At 52.9% G+C, this 18039-nt stretch overlaps 2 protein-coding genes across 8 annotated transcripts in view; one reads left to right on the forward strand and one right to left on the reverse strand.

Moving 5' to 3' along the window:
• Nucleotides 1–189: 189 nt before the first annotated feature.
• RETSAT (retinol saturase) lies at nucleotides 190–13658 on the reverse strand. Its single transcript, XM_032652385.1, has 11 exons — nucleotides 13313–13658; nucleotides 10996–11178; nucleotides 10431–10672; nucleotides 9392–9593; nucleotides 8608–8805; nucleotides 6711–6830; nucleotides 3369–3507; nucleotides 3031–3140; nucleotides 2789–2955; nucleotides 2434–2593; nucleotides 190–2169 (listed from the first exon to the last, which is right to left on the reverse strand). The coding sequence occupies exons 1-11, from the start codon at nucleotides 13479–13481 to the stop codon at nucleotides 2030–2032; spliced, it is 1830 nt and encodes a 609-aa protein (XP_032508276.1). The 5' UTR covers nucleotides 13482–13658; the 3' UTR covers nucleotides 190–2029.
• A 56-nt stretch (nucleotides 13659–13714) lies between these two features.
• The window catches only part of ELMOD3 (ELMO domain containing 3), a 28459-nt gene continuing 24134 nt past the window's right edge, over nucleotides 13715–18039 (forward strand). For 3 of the 7 annotated variants that reach the window (XR_004352685.1, XR_004352684.1, XM_032652117.1), the window contains exons 1-2: nucleotides 13944–14217; nucleotides 16417–16702. Coding sequence is in view for 4 of the 7 variants with exons in the window: in XM_032652117.1 (XP_032508008.1) it covers nucleotides 16649–16702 (54 nt within the window). In the remaining 3 variants the exon portion in view is untranslated. The other 4 variants (XM_032652114.1, XM_032652118.1, XR_004352683.1 and 1 more) reach the window with 3 other exon arrangements.

Below are 18039 nucleotides of genomic sequence, written 5' to 3' on the forward strand. Positions count from 1 at the left end.
TCCCTGGTTAGGGAACTAGATCCCACATGCCGCAACTAAGAGTTCGCATACCGCAACTGAAGTTCCCACGTGCCACAACTAAAAAGATCCAGCATGCCACAACAAAGATCCCACACGAGGCAGTGAAGATCCTGCATGTTGCAACTAAGACCTGGCACAGCCAAATAAATAAATAAATTTTTTTTTTTAAAAAAAAAGCCTATTTGGTCTAATGACAAGTATTTTTCCACATATAATGTTTTACCTAGCTTTTATGAATGCTGTCACCACGTAGTTACGTATCTCTGCACAGAAACCAAAATAAATTTCAAATGTTAAAGCTCTAAAATCATTAAATTTAATTTTCCTCCTTATTTTTTAAAAAGCACAGTCGATATACAACATTATATTAGTTTCAGGTATACAACAGTGATTCGACATCTGTATACATTGCAAATTGATCACAGTAAGTCTAGTAACCATCTGTCACCATACAAAGTTATTTCAGTATTATTGATTATATTGTATCTCTTAATCCCCCTTAATAAATTTATTAGTACTGTATTGAAATTGATTAAAGCCTAACGTAAGTGGAAGGTCATTTTTTTTTTTAACCTTTAGCCTTCACTCACCTTCCCACCCAGTCCCCACGTAAGTACCAATACACCGGAAACGTATTCCCAAGCTTTGCACATGGTCTGTAATTTTCCATGGTCTGATTGACTGCCTGCCAACCTCCTCCTCCTCCTCACGAGGCAGCCCTTGTCCTAGGTTGGGAGTAGCTGGGCTTCTTGTCATAATACACTCGTTACCTCTTAGGGCTCGTCCTTTGCTGTACCCTTGGCTTGAAAGCTCTGTCCACCTGCATCAACCCCAGTGAAGGTGTCTTTCCAGGCCTCTGCCCTGACGGCGAACGCCCCCGTCTCGCTGTGTATTTTAGGAAGCTAAGTCTTGAGGCTCAGGCCCTGAGGTCTGGGAGGGTATCTTGATGCTGGCAGGGTGAGAACCCAATTTAACCCCGATCATAAGGAAGACGAGCCTAGGCCCTGGCTGCATGCGCACTGGATGTTCTTCTGTAACATACACCTCACTAACTAATGCGTCCTGTCAGCCCCCTGCCCCCACGTCCACATGGACCCTATCACAGGCATTTCCCCACCCGCTGAAAGCCAGTGGAACCAGAAAAATGGGATCTGGAGCCTCAACCTATGGAACTACAACCCAAACCATGCTCATCAGGCACCCTCTCTCCACTGTGTAGAACTCCCGCGGAGAGGCACTCAGGGGGAATGGGAAGAGAAGCCTCGGGCCGGTGGGTCCATCCTGCTTCAGCCAACCCACACTCTCAAGGGTTCTAGCCACCTGACAAAAGAATATTTGGTTTGATGGCTCAGAGTTAGGAGGTGTGGGTGTGGGATGCAGAGGGCTGCTTGATGAACCATTAAAGTCACCCAAGTCAGTAGCCCACGCTGGGCCTTTCGTAGGGACAGCATGCTATGAAAGGGGCTTCCCTGGTGGCGCAGTGGTTGAGAGTCCGCCTGCCGATGCAGGGGACACGAGTTTGTGCCCCGGTCCGGGAAGATCCCACATGCCGCGGAGCGGCTGGGCCCGTGAGCCATGGCCGCTGAGCCTGCGCATCCGGAGCCTGTGCTCCGCAACGGGAGAGGCCGCAACAGTGAGAGGCCTGCGTACCGAAAAAAAAAAAAAAAAAGGTATGAAGGATCACCACCTGCCTGGCTGGAAGAGCTTCAGTTTAAGAACCACCATCTAGGGACTTCCCTGACAGTCCAGTGGTTAAGACTCTGCACTCCCACTGCAGAGGGCACGGACTTCAATCCCTGGTCGGGGTAAGATCCCACATGCCGTGCAGCACAGCCAAAAAAAAAAAAAAAAGCGCCATCTATGCTACACTTATACGTCGGACCTCTTATTCAGAAATTAAAAACAAGAGTACTTTACGTGATCGAGGAGCTAATGCAGAAAGACATGGGTAAGTCAGGGGCTGTGCCGGAGCACTGGCCAAATTTCCTCTGACTCATCCCTGACCAAACTAATTCTTCTTCTTCTGTGCCTGGACCCTTGAGCCAAGCTTCTGAAGATCTGAGTACAAGTTCCGCTTCAGGATGGCACTGCTGCACAGCAGGGCCCCTTGCAGGGCTCCCATCAACCCACAGGTGAAGACATCCTGGCCTAGGAGACAAAAGCAGAGGCCCGTGTGCACTGCTGCCCCCCCCCCCCCCCCAAGTGGGGGACAGGGATGGACAAGGGCCCCTGGGCCAGGGCCACCCAGAGATGGCTTCAGACCAGGACCAGGGTCCACAGCTGCCAAGGCAGCCCAGCTCAGGGTGTGGGAGGCTGCAGGGGGCAGCAGGATCTGAGGACAAGAATGGAGGACTCTGGGTGACAGGGAAGCCCAGGGTCTCAGGTCCTGGCAAAATGCAGCAGTCAGTGTACCTGTCAGGTAGAGGTTGGGGATGGGGCTCTGGGCCCTCATGGAGGCCATCACACCAGGATGCAGGCGGCCCAGGTCGTGGTCAGCCCCGTAGCAGGCCCCCCGGGGAGCTGCCAGGTAGAACTGATTGGTCAACGGGGACCCTCCAGTCACACTGTCCACCTGAGGAGGCAAAAGAGGCAGCCGAAGAGTAGGAGTGGGACCTTGTGAGACCCTCACCTCCTTTCCTGCCCCTGCACGAGCTGCCTGCCGGCACGGGCTCCCTATCCTTTCCTGGAGCTCAGTCAGCCCAGGCCTGGTTCCCCTGCCCCAAAGAAAGGGTAGAGATGCACCAGCCACAGGAGTCTGCCCTCCTACCTTCCCCTCCAGCTGTGGGAAGAGCTTCAGGACGACCGACAGAGCGGCTTCAACAAAGGAGCTCTTGAGGGTCTCGTAGCCGCTGCTCCGCTTTCCCTGGGGCTCGTCCCACCACTCCTCGAACCACTCATAGGAGGTGGGCACCAGCACGACCCCTGTGGAGCGGCCTGGGGATGCAGGGCGGGGTCACTACTGCTGCCCCTGCCCCGCCCAAGCTCCCGCCCCAGCTCCTCAAGCCCCACCTGAAAACCGGTCCTCCCACGACGGGTCCTTGGCCGACGGGAAAGCAATGAAGAGAACGGGCATGTGCTCTACAGCCTTGTCCGCGGGCAGAGAGAGGTAGTGCTCCATCCTGGGGGAGGGGAGGGGCTGTCGGTCCCGGCCCTGTTCCCCGCAGCCAACAGCACCACCCCGAGGGTAGGTCACACCCAGGGAACCCCGAAGGGATGAGGCCAAGGCACAGCCTAGGTAGGGAAAAGCCCTCTGGGAGTAGATTCTCGCCCATCTCCTCCCATCCTGCTGCTCCTCCCCCAGCATCAGGGGAGGACACCCTCCCCACACACGCACACCCACGCCTTACGCCGTGTCCACGTCTGTGTCAAAATAAACGTAGTAGTTGGTCGACGGCAGCCCCAGGTCCTTCTTGGCGCCTCGGAGGCAGACGAAGACAGAGAACACGCTCAAGCCGGGCCGCACCATCCCCAGCTGCCGCTTCACACCTGCAGAGAGGCGGCAGGGCCGCGTGAACAAGGCCACCGACTGCCGCCCCTGCCCCGGGAACCTGCGGACGCCCGCTCGCCTCATCTGCAGCCTCAGACGTTCAGACAACTCGACCTGGCCTCCTGCCTGTGAAGGCCACGGCCTCAGCCTTCTGCTCTGAGCGCCTTGAGGAGCAGTGAGCAACGCCCAGCTCTCTGAGCCGCTCACTGCCTCCCATCGTCCCCTTCATGTCTCAGCTATGAGCAGATGACGGGCTGTGCACTACAAAGACCACGGCTAGGAACAGTATTTGGCTGTAAGCCTTGGCTTCGGTATTAAGTTGAATACAAACCATCTAATGACTGAATATGCATAATTCCTCCTGTGCTGAACAGTCAGCACAAGGCCTTAAAATGGTAAGTGACGCAGATGAACAGATGCAAATGGCATCACCGGCACTTGGCATTTCAGGGTTCATCTGGGGAGGAGGGAAGAACAGCACCGAGGAGGAAGGCAACAGGCACCGTGGGAGCCTCTGGTCCCCTGGACCGAAGCCACTGGGCATTCCTACCTCTCAACAGCTGAGCCCAGACCAGTTTTCTGGAAGTTGCTCCCACAGAGTCTTATCCTTTTTTTTTTTTTTTTTTTTTTTTGGCGGTACGCGGGCCTCTCACTGTGGCGGCCTCTCCCGTTGCGGAGCACAGGTTCCGGACGCGCAGGCTCAGCGGCCATGGCTCACGGGCTCAGCCGCTCCGCGGCATGTGGGATCTTCCCGGACCGGGGCACGAACCCATGTCCCCTGCATCGGCAGGCGGACTCTCAACCACTGCGCCACCAGGGAAGCCCCGGAGTCTTATCCTTTGTTCCCATTCCCAGGACCATTTCCAGCCTCTGCCTGAGGGATAAGTCGCCACTGGCTGCTCTGCTTAATTCATGTAACAAATATTTGTTGAGGACCTGAAATGCGCTGGATCCTCTGCGAGGCCTTGGGGACACTGCAAGGAATCGGACGTGATGCCTGTCCACTGTCCACTTTCCTGAAGAAGCTGGCTCTCCTATTAGAGGCTGCGAAGACCTGAGTGCTACGGGGAGGGTGACCATAAAACTTAATATCCAGAACAGGCCACTTCTGAGAGTCAAGGGGGCGTTGTAACAATTACAGTAGGACAACGGGCATAAGACTTCCAGACACCCAGCTGTCCAGCTGTGGGAGTGCCGGGGGGGGGGCAGGGGATGTGGTGAGTAGTAGTAATTGCCCTGGAAAGTCAGGAGCACCTTCTCCCCTGGGTCCCAGCATCGTTGGGGAACCACAGCTGTGGGCACCCCCTTTCCAGGTGGGGCAGGGTGGGCACAGAGAGAACCAGGGGCCCAGGAGTGATACCCCCAGGTCTTCAGAAGCCCCTTAGCGCAGCCAGCACCTCCACCCAGCCCCTCCTGTCCCTTTCCCCAGCTAGAAGGAAGGGGTCCAGGAGCCACCCACCTGGCAGAAAAACAGAATCTTGGGTCTCAAATCAGGCACACGACGATGAGACCAAGCCCTGCTTCTCCACACCAGCCTTAGCTCCCCTACTGATTTTGTCAAACTAGTCTTCCCTACTCAAAACACCTCCTCTCCAAACTACCCTCCTCAAAGCTCAGCCGTGGAATTTAAGACAGGCGCTCCTATTCACAAAGGCTCCCCCTGCCTGACCACCCCACCTCCACCCTCGACCCCAACTAGCACTGCCTGTCCCCAAGGCCACCAGATATCCCGTTCCCATCTCTGAGAGGGAGACAGAACTGTGAGAATCTCTACCCCCAAACAGCTGGAAACGTAGGAATCCCAGCACCTGGGGTCTCTGAGTTAAGCATCACTGCTGCCACTGTCTGAAATGCTCTCAAACTGGGATTCATGCAGCTCCCGCTCGAGAGAGGCAGCTGGTCCTTCAGGCAGGTAGGGGCTGGCACATGAGACTGTCTTCAGGGCTGGGATACGTAAGAGCAGTGGAAGCTGCTTCCGCCAGTGAAGGGAGGCAAGCTCGGCAGCTAAGTCTGTGGCATGGCTGCCTGGAGAGAAGGCGGGCCTGGGGGAACACTGGGCCCGTCAGGGGACAGTGTCAGGGTTCAGAGGTCCTGGGAGAGAGGGAGGCACGAAGTACCAAAGGCCACCGGGCGGTCTCTGCCCCACCCCACTCGGCTCACCCGGCCTGAGAGAGGGGAGGCCCCTGCCAGGAGCAGATGCCGGCCGAGGCCCAGCTAAGTGAGGCAGAGGGCTGAGGAGGCCAGTTCCCGGGAGCACATGGCCTGTACCTCAGAGACAATCACGACGGCCACCCACCCTCTCCCCCACCAGGAAATCCAAGGCCTCACTTTTCTACTGAACCCACATCCCTGGGCCCGCCCTCTGAGGCGGAGCGCTCTTTCCACAGCGCTCCTCCCCGGGTACCAGTGAAGTCCGGGGTTTCCACCCCAAACTCATCGTGAGCGGCTCCCTACTCCCCACCTCCCACCCCAGCCAGAGGCCTTTACGCAGATGCCTCTCCCTCACCCTCCAGGATCCCCGGTCCCCTCCCAGCCAGCGGCCTCCTCCCCTCAATCACATGGGGAGCCGCCAGCTACATTTCCAAATGGTGACGTCCCAGCTAACCTTGGCCCAGCCACTCTGTTCCTTGCGGGCCGACCTGCTCTCCTGCCCCTTCAAGTGAGGCCTTCGCTCTGGAAGCCCCACGCCAGCCTTAGCTTCCCTTACCAACCATGTCAGGTCAGGCTTCCCCACTCAAAATAAGTGAGAAATTAAGGAAGGAAGCAGGATTCATAGGGCAACCTCAGCAAAAATCCAAGAAACGTTCCTTTAGGACTCAAGCCACCATCATGGACTATCAGAGAGATGATCTAAGATCTAGGGAAACTGGAAATGGGCAACTAGGACTGGAGACTTGAAAGAGGAAAGGGAAACATGTTTGAGGTGATAAGGGGAAAGGGAGTAAATACGCCAAGAATGAAATGAGAGATAAGGACCAAAGGGTCTTTGGGGAGGATGTGATACAAAGGAAGTTGATGCCACCCCCTAAACAGAGGCCTTCTGGGAACGGATGTTAGAAACCGGTGTGCTCACCTTTTCTGCCTATGGAGGGTCAAAGGGCAGTGCTAACGCTGGGGGGAAGCATCAGCCAGGCTGAGCCAGCTGGTTGCAGAGGGCAGGCCTGGGGCACCTGGAGGACAGTGACGCAGCCCAGTCGTTTACCTGGCAGACAGCGGGCCTTCTCTGGCAACAGGTACTCATAGGTGTTGAATAATCCTGCGTTGGAGATCACGATGGGGCAATAGATGCTCACCAGCTCCTGGCCCTTCTTCACAGTGACACCTGCAGGCACAAGAGCTTGGCTGAGGTTCTGGAAGCTCCAGGAGGACGAGAAAGGTCCCTATTCCCCACCCCCCAGATCTCTCCCACATTGACCCCGAGCGGGCAGGCCCCAGGCCAAACTGCAAAGTGAGGTAACCATCCTGAAGCGCTGCCCTCTTGGCTCACGGTCCCCGCCCTGGCTTCCTACCTCTCTCCCCACCCTGCGCAGGCACGCTTCTCTTGAGCAACCCACCAACCTTCACACGAACCCCGAAAGAGCCCATGGGCTGAAGGCCTTCACTGGAATCCTAGACCCTTCTTCACAGCTGCCAGACTTCCCATCCCAACTTGCTCTTTTCAAAATCCTCCAAAGACACCTCAACCTCTGCTTAAACTCCAAGGTCTTGTCTCAGCCTTCCCTGATGTGGTCCCTTTCGTGCGTCCAGCCTCATCTCTGGCCATTCTCACTAAACTATTAGGTAGGACTGTATGAAATAGCCGATAGTCGACCGTTTTTTTAACCTATAAATGTGGCAGTCTCTTACGATTCAACCTAACATTTTCAGATGCCTAAAAATACTCAGCTCTTTCATACCTCTGTGCCTTTGCACATTCTGTTCCCCCTGCCTGGAATAACCACCCCTCCCCTCTGGCTAGCTTCCTCTCACCCTTCATGACCTCCGTCTGAGACCTTCCCTGTTCCACCACCCTCTGTGTCACCTCCATCCTTGGTGCCTGCCTCTATGTGGCACTTTAATTATAGCGCAGTCATCTTCCCTGTGAGACTGGAAACTTCTTGAGTTACAGATTAGGATTTACTTATCTTTTATCACCTAGCACGTGAAAAACACACACACAAAAAAAAAAAACACAAATAAATGTATCCGCCACTGAATTTAATTGAACTGATAAACCCACCTTGGTTCACAGACCCCCTGACGGCTGGAAGAACTTGCTCACGAACATGAGAGAAAGTCTCACACATCGGACAGCCACCCCTCTCTCACCACCGGGAACTTCCCAGTCTCTTCTACACACATGCCCTTGGAGACCGCTGACGGTCTTTTCTCCCTTGATTTTTGCGTGCCCTGGGCTACCCACTCACCACCTCCTCCTTGAAAGACTCCTTTGGTGAATTTACTGTCACACCAGCTCTGTTTTCCCCAGGCGTCTCTCTGCCCCCTTACCTGATGCTTCTGAAGTACCCGCAGCCTGGATGGCCTGTTCTGTCTACCTGAGTCCTTCCTTGCATAGAGCCTCTCCTCACAGAGTTCATTCACGGTGGGATTTTGACGCTGTGTGCAGGTGACAGCAAACACCTGAGCCAGGGTAGAGTCTGGGTCCCACTCTGCCATTTACAGATTGAAGGCAGGGCATCCTGCCGGCCTCCACACCACCCTACAAGCACCCACGTACTCGCTCCATCAGTCACTGAACAAACAGTTACTGGGCTCTATTATGTGCTAAAGTCTATAGACATAAAGATTAAAAAGACACAGCCCCTACACTCAGGAGGTCCTAGGTTACCAGGTAACTATTTTTATCTATTGAATAAATGATGAAATACTGTTCTCTGGGAACCATGCCACCCTTTATCCTTCCCGTGTCCTTTTTGCTTCCAGGCCAATCGCTATCCCCGGGCAGCCCCAGCTTGGGGCAGATTCCAGCCTTTAACCCCCCACTTGGAGGTCAGTTCTTCTACACCTTCTGCCCTCAGTGCTTTCTTTGCTCTGCACCCAGAGACCCCAGGTCTCTCCCACCCCGGCCAGGGACTGCGAAGACAATGCAGGGCTCTTACCACAGGCTTTCCCAGTTGAGTCCAGCAAGATGCTCTGCACAGGGGCCCTCGTCAAGACAGCACCCCCGGCCCGCTGAATCACAGGGATGGTGTGGAAAGCGATTTCACTGGAACCCCCTCGGGGATAAAAGGCCCCTTTTATGTAGTGGTCAACCAGCAGAGCATGCATGGCAAAGGTGGTGTGGCTGGCGGTCACGCCTACAGAAGGAAGGAAGGGGTGATGAGGCAGGAGGGGCAGCGGCACCTTCGTTCAGAAAGGAATACGGGTTCCCATCAGAAAACACGCAGCCTTTGGGAATTCCCTGGCAGTCCAGTGGGTTAGGACTCGGTGCTTTCACTGCCAGGGGCCCGGGTTCAATCCCTGGTTGGGGAACTAAGATCCCGCAAGCCGTGAGGCATGGCCAAAAAAAAAAAAGGAAAACACGCAGTCTGAGGCTATGCATCCCAGGATCCAAGTGATCCCCAGGGCTCAGGGCAGCCAGAGGGCATGTTTCCATCCAAATGTGGGGAACGGGGAACCTTACAGGTCTTGGGGCCAGTGGGAATGTCCTCCCTGCAAACTGTCATGCTGCCAGGGAGGACAGTTTTGGTTGGAAAGGAAAGTCATCCAGGGCGTGGGTGAAGGGAATTTTTATCAGTGTGTCCAGTAGGGAGGCGGACAGACATCTCCTCCATAAGCTCCAGAGGACCTGGGGTGTGTGCTGTTTCATTTCAGTCAGCCAAGCAGGCTCAGGAAGAATGACTGAGAGCCAGGAGCTGCCTGGGGCCCAAGGCCAGTACCCACCATAAGTGGGAAAGATGTAGCTGAGCACGGCCTGGAGCTCCGGGGAGGCTGGCAGCTCCCGCAGGACCTCGGCCAGGCTCTGGGTGGATGCATGGAGGAACGAAGAGAAATGGGTGAGCAGCCCATACTTGTTGAGGACCTGAACCATGAGCAGCGGGAGGATCTTCAACAAGATGGCATGACTGACTCCTCTGGATACCACCTGGGGAAGGGAATGAGCAGGGAGGAACAGATCTCATCTCCTGACTCGCCTTTCCAACAGCCTGCATAGCCTGAGGGCCAGCAACACTTAGCCCCAGCTGAACTTGGCTGAATTTGGATTTTAAAACTCTGTACTTGGGACTTCCCTGGTGGCAAAGTGGTTAAGAATCCACCTGCCAGTGCAGGGAACACGGGTTCGATCCCTGGTCCGGGAAGATCCCACATGCCACGGAGCAACTAAGCCCGGGAACCACAACTACTGAGCCCGCATGCCACAACTACTGAAGCCCACTTGCATAGAGCCCGTGCTCCGCAATGAGAGAAGCAACTGCAATGAGAAGCCCGCGCACCGCAATGAGCAGCCCCAACTCGCTGCAACTAGAGAAAGCCCGCGCGCAGCGATGAAGACCCAAAGCAGCCAAATATAAAAAAGTAAATAAATTTATAAACAAAAAAACAAAAAACTCCGTACTCTGTGAATTTTTCCCATTCTACCCTCAGGTGAGTCCTTTTTTGCTTCTCAGTTTCCAGCCCAAATTCCTTTTGAATAATCCCAATCAGATGAAGTGAAAAAGTGGTGATATGACCACAGGGAGGCCAGCGTGGTCAGGGAGGAGAGCTGAGTGCCCCCCAGAGGCCAGAGTGAGAGTGGCAGCTGCGGAGCCCAGGCTCCAGAGACAGAGGGCCCCCGGGTCACAGAGGCCAACTCCAGCGGAGGCTGAGCTCCAGACAGACAGGCCTGTTCCTTCTTCCTGCCTCCCTTTACCCATCACTCCGCTAATGAGGAAGGTCAGCCTTGCTGGGAATAAGCAGGGGGTCCTCAGCATGTCCGTGTTACCTTAACCAGCCTTATATACTTGTCGATGGCAGCTTCTTCCTGGGGAAACTTCTCCTTGAGGCCCTGTATGTAGGCTTTCTCCCCACTGTACATGGGAAACTCCTTTCGGCCATTGGGCCCTTCTAGTACCATGATGTCAAAGGGAGAGGCCGTGGGAGCCCAGTCCAACTGCCCCTCAGTGATCTGGTCCAAGATAAAACGACCAAAGCTGCCCTCCTGCATGCGCCCGATATAATGGATTCCTGTTGGGAGACAGAAAAACAAAGTGTCATAGGGATATGGGGATTGAGCCCTGGAAAAGCTCCAACAAGGAAGCAAGGTGAAAGAGGTTATCCTGCAGGGCTGAGTCTGTGCCCAGAGGGGGTACCCACCCTTTCTGTAGAGGGGAGTTGCAGCAGAAACCACCAAATCCCTGCCCGGTTCGGCTGCCAGCGGGTACAGCTCTCAGACAAGGAAAGCGCCCAGGGAGAAGACGGGGCCTCCAAAATCACAGAAATGCCCAGGATCGTCCCACCACGGCTGCTCCAAACCGCCAGCTCCCAGCCCTTTTCCACAGAAGCCTTACCCGTGTCAAATTCAAGGCCATTCTGTCCAAAGGTGTGACAACAGCCTCCCGCCTTGGTATGTTGTTCCAGCACCAGAACTCGCTTGCCAGCTTTGGTCAGGATCGCCGCTGCCGCCAGGCCCCCAAAGCCACTGCCTATGACCACCACATCCAGCTTCTCTGGCACTCGGCTGGCTGAGAAAGCTGCAGCAGATGGAGGAGATGGAGGTGGGGGCTTCTTGGGGGGCAGTGAAAGAGCAGTGATGTGGAAACCAAGGCAGAATTCTCTAGCTTGTACAACACCAGAAAACTCTAGAGCAGTTTGGCAAGGAGCTCCTGACTAAAATGTCTCAAACATTTTACCTGGGAAATATTCAGGACCAGCCAGGCGGGTTAAACAAAGTGATTTGGTTTGATCTGAACTGATTTAAGGAAAGCTACTATGTAGCTGGGGATTTTTCCTACTTGCAAAGAAAGTAAAAAATCCACAAACTATCAAAGGAGCAAAACAATGCTGCGATACAGGCTGAGAAACCTAAGTGCAGACAGAGAGCGAGCTAGGGAAGAAAGAAAACAAGGAGGGGGACGGGGGCCAGTGCAGGCTGCTGGCTCATGGACTGGTCCATTCACAAGCAGGTTATCTTTGGAAAATGCAGGGTCTGCAGTTAGCAGTGGAGCAGCCCAGTCGGATGATGGCTCTTCAACGTCCTGATGCAGAGGCAGGACAGACCTGCTCTGAGAAATTGTGGAGGTGGGGTTGAGGAGGAAGCACCTAAACAAGACAAAACTGGGCAGCCCGTGGTGCTGTATGGGCACTTCCTACACAAGATCTGTTCTCTCAAGATCACTCCTAAAGGGACTTCCCTGGTGGCGCAAGGGTTAAGAATCCACCTGCCAATTCAGGGGACACGGGTTCAAGCCCTGGTCCGGGAAGGTCCCACACGCTGCGGAGCAACCGAGCCTGTGCACCACAAGTACTGAGCCTGTGCTCTAGAGCCCACAAGCCACAACTACTGAGCCCACATGCCACAACTACTGAGCCCATGTGCCACAACTACTGAGCCCACGTGCCACAACTACTGAAGCCCACACATTTAGAGGCTGTGCTCCACAAGAGAAGCCACCACAATGAGAAGCCCATGCACCACAACGAAGACCTAACATAGCCATAAATAAATAAATAAATATATTTTTAAAAAAAGATCACTCCTGAAGAACTGAGATTTGGAATTTTTCAAGCTGCTAGGGAACTCAGTAAACTTTCAACTTTTCAAATGTTTTTTAAAAGACCTACAGTGAAAAATATATTTCATATTCACATCCCAGAACATATGTTAGTATATAATATAAATACCTGAAACAGAAGTTTCACAATACTTACCAGAACCATGTATTATGCACTCTGATATTTTCCCTTTTACTGTCATTTAAAATGTTAGTTGCAACCCATTAAATTGATTTCATGACCCACTAAGAGATCACAACCTGGTTTGAAAAACAGTTAAACTAGTCATCTCATTTTTAGACCAATCCAGATAAATGGAGTGACTTGCTAATGTTTTCGCAGCAAATTAGTGACAGAGTCCAATTAAAACTCTGATCTCAGAAGTTCAAACTAATAGGCCTTCCACTTAGAACAATACTGTCTCCAACTGTGTAGCAAGACTTGTTGCACAGAATACTAAAATTTACAAGTGAACAGGTGAGAGAGATCTCGGATATCAACAGATTATTCTCTTTACAGGTTATTCTTTTTTTCTTTTTTCTTTTTTAAGCAGTAGAACTCTTTCTTTAAAACCTTAGAAGAAATTCGCAAATACTTTTTAAAGATGACAGTGCAGGTCAATGGAAGAGCAGCTCTGAGCCTGAGTCACCCTGTTGAGCCTCGTTTCAACAAGAGATGGGAGCAGGCATAACGAGCTAAATCACTTGATGGGCCAAGTGCAATTTCCTATAAAGGTTTCTGTGCAGCTCTCCCGAGTCCCTGAACCCATGGGGAAGATAAGTGAAAACGTTAAGGTCTTAAAGCAAAGTAGGGGAAGGGTCTCTTGTTTATCCGGTTAGCCATCTCTTGTTTATCCGGTTAGCCACCGCTATACTAAGTGGCAGGGCCTGAGCGTGGCTATGCCAAAAACTTGGCTCGCCGAGGACGATGCCCGCGCCCGTGTGGCCACGATTCCCCGGGCCTGGGGGGACCAAGGCTCTCGCCAGTGGCGGCGGACTCTAAAGCGGGTGCCTCCACGTGCAAAGAAGCCCTCCCATCACTCTGCATCTGGGGAACGCTAACCCGCGAGGATGCCCAGGCGCAGCCTCAGACCCCGGGATCCCTCCCGCTCACCTTGCTTGAGAACCTTCTTCCTGGCCTCCTTGTCGGTCACCAGGGGCGCGGGTGGCCGCTTGACATCCTCGGAGAAGGGGTTCGGGGAGCTGCTGGAGAACAACCCCTTGCAAACTTTGCCGAGGACGGCCAGCAGCAGCGCAGCCAGCGACAGCAGCAACAGCCACATCGCGCTGGCGTCGGAACCTGTCCGCTCCGACTGCGCCCGGGCTCTGCGGCTGCGGCTCTGCCCAGTTAGCTTATCCTCGCACCCGGAAGGCACAGCCAACTTTGGCCACTGCTCAGCCAGGCCCTTTTTGGCCAGAAGCCAAGTCTCCGGCGGAGATTGACCATTGCGGCTCTTCGTACTCACGTCTCTGGAGGCGCGGAGGGCCGTGCGCATGCGCCGAGGAGGCCCGTGCGCATGCGCGGAGGAGGCCCGGAGGGGCTGAGGCACCCCAATCGCGAAAGCTCTGGGAATTCGGGGGCTCAGACGGCAAGACCCGGGGGTCCAAGGAGAAGGAATGTGGGGCGGAAATGCTCGCTCTGGGGCGAGACAAGGCTGAGAGTTGCAGAACAGAGAGAGACTCCTTACTGGCAGTCCGGAGACATCGGTTTTGGTCTCGCTGGATGACCTGAGGCAAGTTGCTTTCCTGTTTTCCCCACGGAGAAAGTTGCTGTCCGGAGTCCCCACCCTCTCTGGCTGGGTGTCTCGACGGACTGAGATCTCTGTTAACATACGCGTATCCCAGCCGGCGAGCACCGGGATTTGTGACCCCAAATTGGCGAGTAGTTTTGGCTGCGGCGCCCCCCTGGGATGGTGATGCCTGCGGCGGAGGCCTGGTCGGGGCTGGAAGGGCCGGGGAGGCCCCAGCAACAAGGCCGATTAAAGAAGTGGCATACCTGTGTGCGCATTTTTATTTAAGGTGTGGACCCAATTTCTAGATTAAATACCCATTCAGAGTTTAAGCTCCAGCAAGCTTAAACTTAAAATCATTCCCCTTAATGTAGCTCATTGCCTAAAGTGGGTGCACCATAAAAATAAACAAGGATCTACTGTATAGCACAGGGAACTATATTCAATATCTTGTAATAACCTATAATGGAAAGCTATTCGAAAAAGAATATCTGTATTCAGATATATATTATATATATAATTGAATCACTGTGCTGTACATCTGAAACTAACATGACATTGAAAATCAACTCTACTTCAATTAAAAAAAATTTTTTTTAATTAAAAAAGTAAAGTGGGTGGGCTTCCCTGGTGGCGCAGTGGTTGAGAGTCCGCCTGCCGATGCAGGGGACACGGGTTCGTGCCCCGGTCCGGGAAGATCCCACATGCCGCAGAGCGGCTAGGTCTGTGAGCCATAGCTGCTGAGGCTGCGCGTCCGGAGCCTGTGCTCTGCGACGGGAGAGGCCACAACAGTGAGAGGCCCGCGTACCGCAAAAAAAAAAAAAAAAAAAAAGTAAAGTGGGTGCACCATAAATACTGAATTTGGAAAGGATCCATCTTTATAGGATGGCCATTTCTTCAGGCCCAGCCATGAGGAACTTGCCTAATATTGGTAGGAGTGACTTTGTGATTTCCAGTACTTGCTTGTTTGACAGTTTCTGCTCTTTTCTTTCTCTGTTAAAGATAGTAACTGTCCCTATTGAAGCCCCCAGCAGGGCGGCAGCCAGAACTGAGGCGCTAGCAGGCATGTAAAGTTGGTCATGCATCTATGCTGCTTGCTACATTTCGAGCCCAGTAACAGAAGAGCCTTCCTGAGATTGCCCTCACCATACTTGCCTGTCACCTTCGCAAGGTTGGCCAGTGTGTGAGTGTTTGGTCATATGCTGTCAGGGAGGTCAAGGAGGAGGGAAAGGAAAGAGAGGCAGATGCTGAGACCCCAGAGAGAGCTAGTTCCTGAGGAGCACTGCCCTCCCCCTCAATTACAGTGAGCCAAATGTCTAGCCCTAGAGTCGGGAGGTGTTCCCGCTCTTGGTGTCAGGAATCAGTCAGTGCGTCCTGCCCCCTGACAAAGAGTCCATCTTGTTACTGGCGGCCAGTTTGTAGGGAACCCAGATCATATTCTCTGGAGGGCTGACCTCAGAGCAGTGCCACCCTCCTTCCTTAGTCAGCCAAGTCTGGGGAATTCCCTGGCGGTCCAGTGGTTAGGACTTCACGCTTTCACTGCCAAGGGCCTGGGTTCAACCCCTGGTTAGGGAACTAAGATCCTGCAAGCCGTGCAGCGTGCCAAAAAAAAAAAGTCAACCAAGTTTGTGAGGTACGACTGCCAGTCATCTGCATACTTATCCAGATTCTTGTTGTGACAGACATCCATGGTGTCCACTTACCCCATGATGAGGTGTGGGCCTGTCCAGCCCTCTTCCTAAGGTGGACTCATGGGAGGAAGGGCTTAGAGCTAGCCACACTGGCTAGGCAGCTGCCACATGTACAATGTTGGTGCTAACTGAGGAAGGGTAGGCACAGTGTTGCATTTTGAGTTTCTACCGTCGTAGGAACCGAATCTGGTATTAGGCCCAACCTGCGTCTGAGACCTAAGCAAAGCCTGAGCACTTAAGCTAAGACCATGCACCAACGTGTCACTCTAAATCAGCCTCACCCCTTTGAGATGCTGCCCCAAATCTCAGTAACTTCATCGTCAGAAACAGATCCCCACCACTTACACTGGTGCTGCCTCCTGGGTACTGATGGTCCAGCCCTCGGACTCCTGCAGGGACCCCTTCTTTCCATCCAGTGACATGGATAGTAAGAGGCAGGCATTTGGCTAAAGAAGCCTGTTTATTCAGAATATGTTTACAGCTGCTTGAAGATTTTTTAAGTCAGTTCTTTTTTTTTTTTTTTTTTTTTTGCGGTACGCGGCCCTCTCACTGTTGTGGCCTCTCCCGTTGTGGAGCACAGGCCCCGGACGTGCAGGCTCAGCGGCCATGGCTCACGGACCCAGCCGCTCTGCGGCATGTGGGATCTTCCCAGACTGGGGCACGAACCCGTGTCCCCTGCATCGGCAGGCAGACTCTCAACCACTGCGCCACCAGGGAAGCCCTAAAGTCAGTTCTTAACAGAGGCATAATTGAATGATGAAACCAGTTTTATTCTTTAATTTTTTTTTTTTTTTCAGGGCTGATGCTCCGGAAACCTCAGGGACTTCCTTCAGGACTCACAGAAACCTACACCCTGGTGATGGCACACAGGGACTGTTTTCTTGTTCTTAGTCTAAATGGTTGCCAAGAAGGAAGGCAAAGGTAGAACAGTCGGATCTAGGGCTCTCCCCAGAGCTTCTAATCTCAGACCTTATTAAACTCCTTTCTGAGCCCAAGGACAGAGTTCACTTGAACAAATGATTTTGAGTCATGAATGAAAACTCTTGCTCTTTCCATAATGAGAAAGAATTAAGAGATGGACAGGTAAGCAAGCACTTCTGTCTGGGAAAGAAGGTGTTGGTTTGGGTTATGTTGTTAATAGTAATAAGATAGAGCATACATCAAGAGGATGTGGAGCTTTAGAAATGTGTAGGAAGAATCCTCACTATAGTTCTCTTTGTTCTACTAGAAGAAGCTTCTAGTCACTTCTGGGTCAATTGCCTTTCCTGACAGCTTATTTTCTAAGTGGGCTATGGGATTTTGGTCTGGATTTGCTTGGGTGGGAAGAGAATTTCAGGCAGGATCCCCCAAGAAATGTGTATTTCATCAATTTGGGTTGTTTACCTTACTGGCCCTTTCTGTCTCCAGTGTGTGTTTTGGCCTGATTATTGTCGGGACCCCTGAATCAATGTGCTATGTCTTTTTTTTTTTCTTTTCGGCTGCACTGGGTCTTAGTTGCAGCATGAAGGATCTAGTTCCGTGACCAGGGATCGAACCCAGGCCCCCTGCATTGGGAGCACAGAGTCTTACCCACCGGACCACCAGGGAAGTCCCCCAACGTGCTATGTCTTTGTGTGAGCCTGGTGGCTTACCCTGCATTCCTTACCTTTTTCACTACCTTGCCCAGAAATAGTCTTAAATGGAGCCTGTGGGATTCAGTGGCCAGAATGGGGACAAAGCCTGTGCTTTGGGAGTCCAGGGAGGTTCTTGTCACTGTTCTAAGATAGATGAACTGTTCTGCCAGAGAACATCCATCTTTGGACACTAGAGAGGACTGAATCGGAGAGGGAAAGGAAGGATGCGATGAGTCCTGAGCACACAGACTTCTCCAGGGAGCCGTTCAGCACGATGCATTACCAGATATCTTTGAGAATGTATCTCGAGCCTAGTACTGTGCAAATGGTCTAAGAAATATAAAACAAGTATACGAGAAGGTCCCTGCACTCAAAGCGGCAGTCTGACTGGGGAGACAGGTCTTTTGCAGAGGCCCTTGTGCCACATACAGAGGAGCTATAGGACTTAGAGACGTGAGGGACCACGGTAGCCCCAGTTGGTAAGGTCGGCCTCCCCGAGGAGGTGGAACTGATCTTGAAGGGACCAGAAAACACTGAGAAGGTGGAGGTGGGGGCGGATTCTGGAGGAAAATCACATGACCCAGGGGTTGGAGGTGAGAGGAACTGCAGCACATATGTTCATTGGATCAAATTGGGAGACAATAATGCTTAGGCATCGTGAGGCCAGTTACGAAGGAGTTAGCTCAGCTGTGGTGTGTTTAGGTGTCCATTCTTGTGTCCCAGGCAAAAAGAAATCAAAAAAATCAAAGCTGTGTTCAAGGAGTGTTAGTTGGCAAAAATATGTGGAAGGGATTAGAGTAACAGGAC

Source organism: Phocoena sinus, chromosome 13 (genome assembly GCF_008692025.1).
Source record: "Phocoena sinus isolate mPhoSin1 chromosome 13, mPhoSin1.pri, whole genome shotgun sequence".
Lineage (NCBI taxonomy): Eukaryota > Metazoa > Chordata > Mammalia > Artiodactyla > Phocoenidae > Phocoena > Phocoena sinus.

Bases quoted from the DNA above. Each gene is read 5' to 3' on its own strand.
- RETSAT (XM_032652385.1), bottom strand. From the start codon at position 13,481: ATGTGGCTGTTGCTGCTGTCGCTGGCTGCGCTGCTGCTGGCCGTCCTC. The intron at 8,806-9,391 runs GTGGGTACTGGC...TTCCTTCTGTAG, and splicing joins CTACATCTTTCCCACTTATG to GCGTGACCGCCAGCCACACC. The intron at 6,831-8,607 runs GTAAGAGCCCTG...TTGTGCCTGCAG, and splicing joins CTCAACTGGGAAAGCCTGTG to GTGTCACTGTGAAGAAGGGC.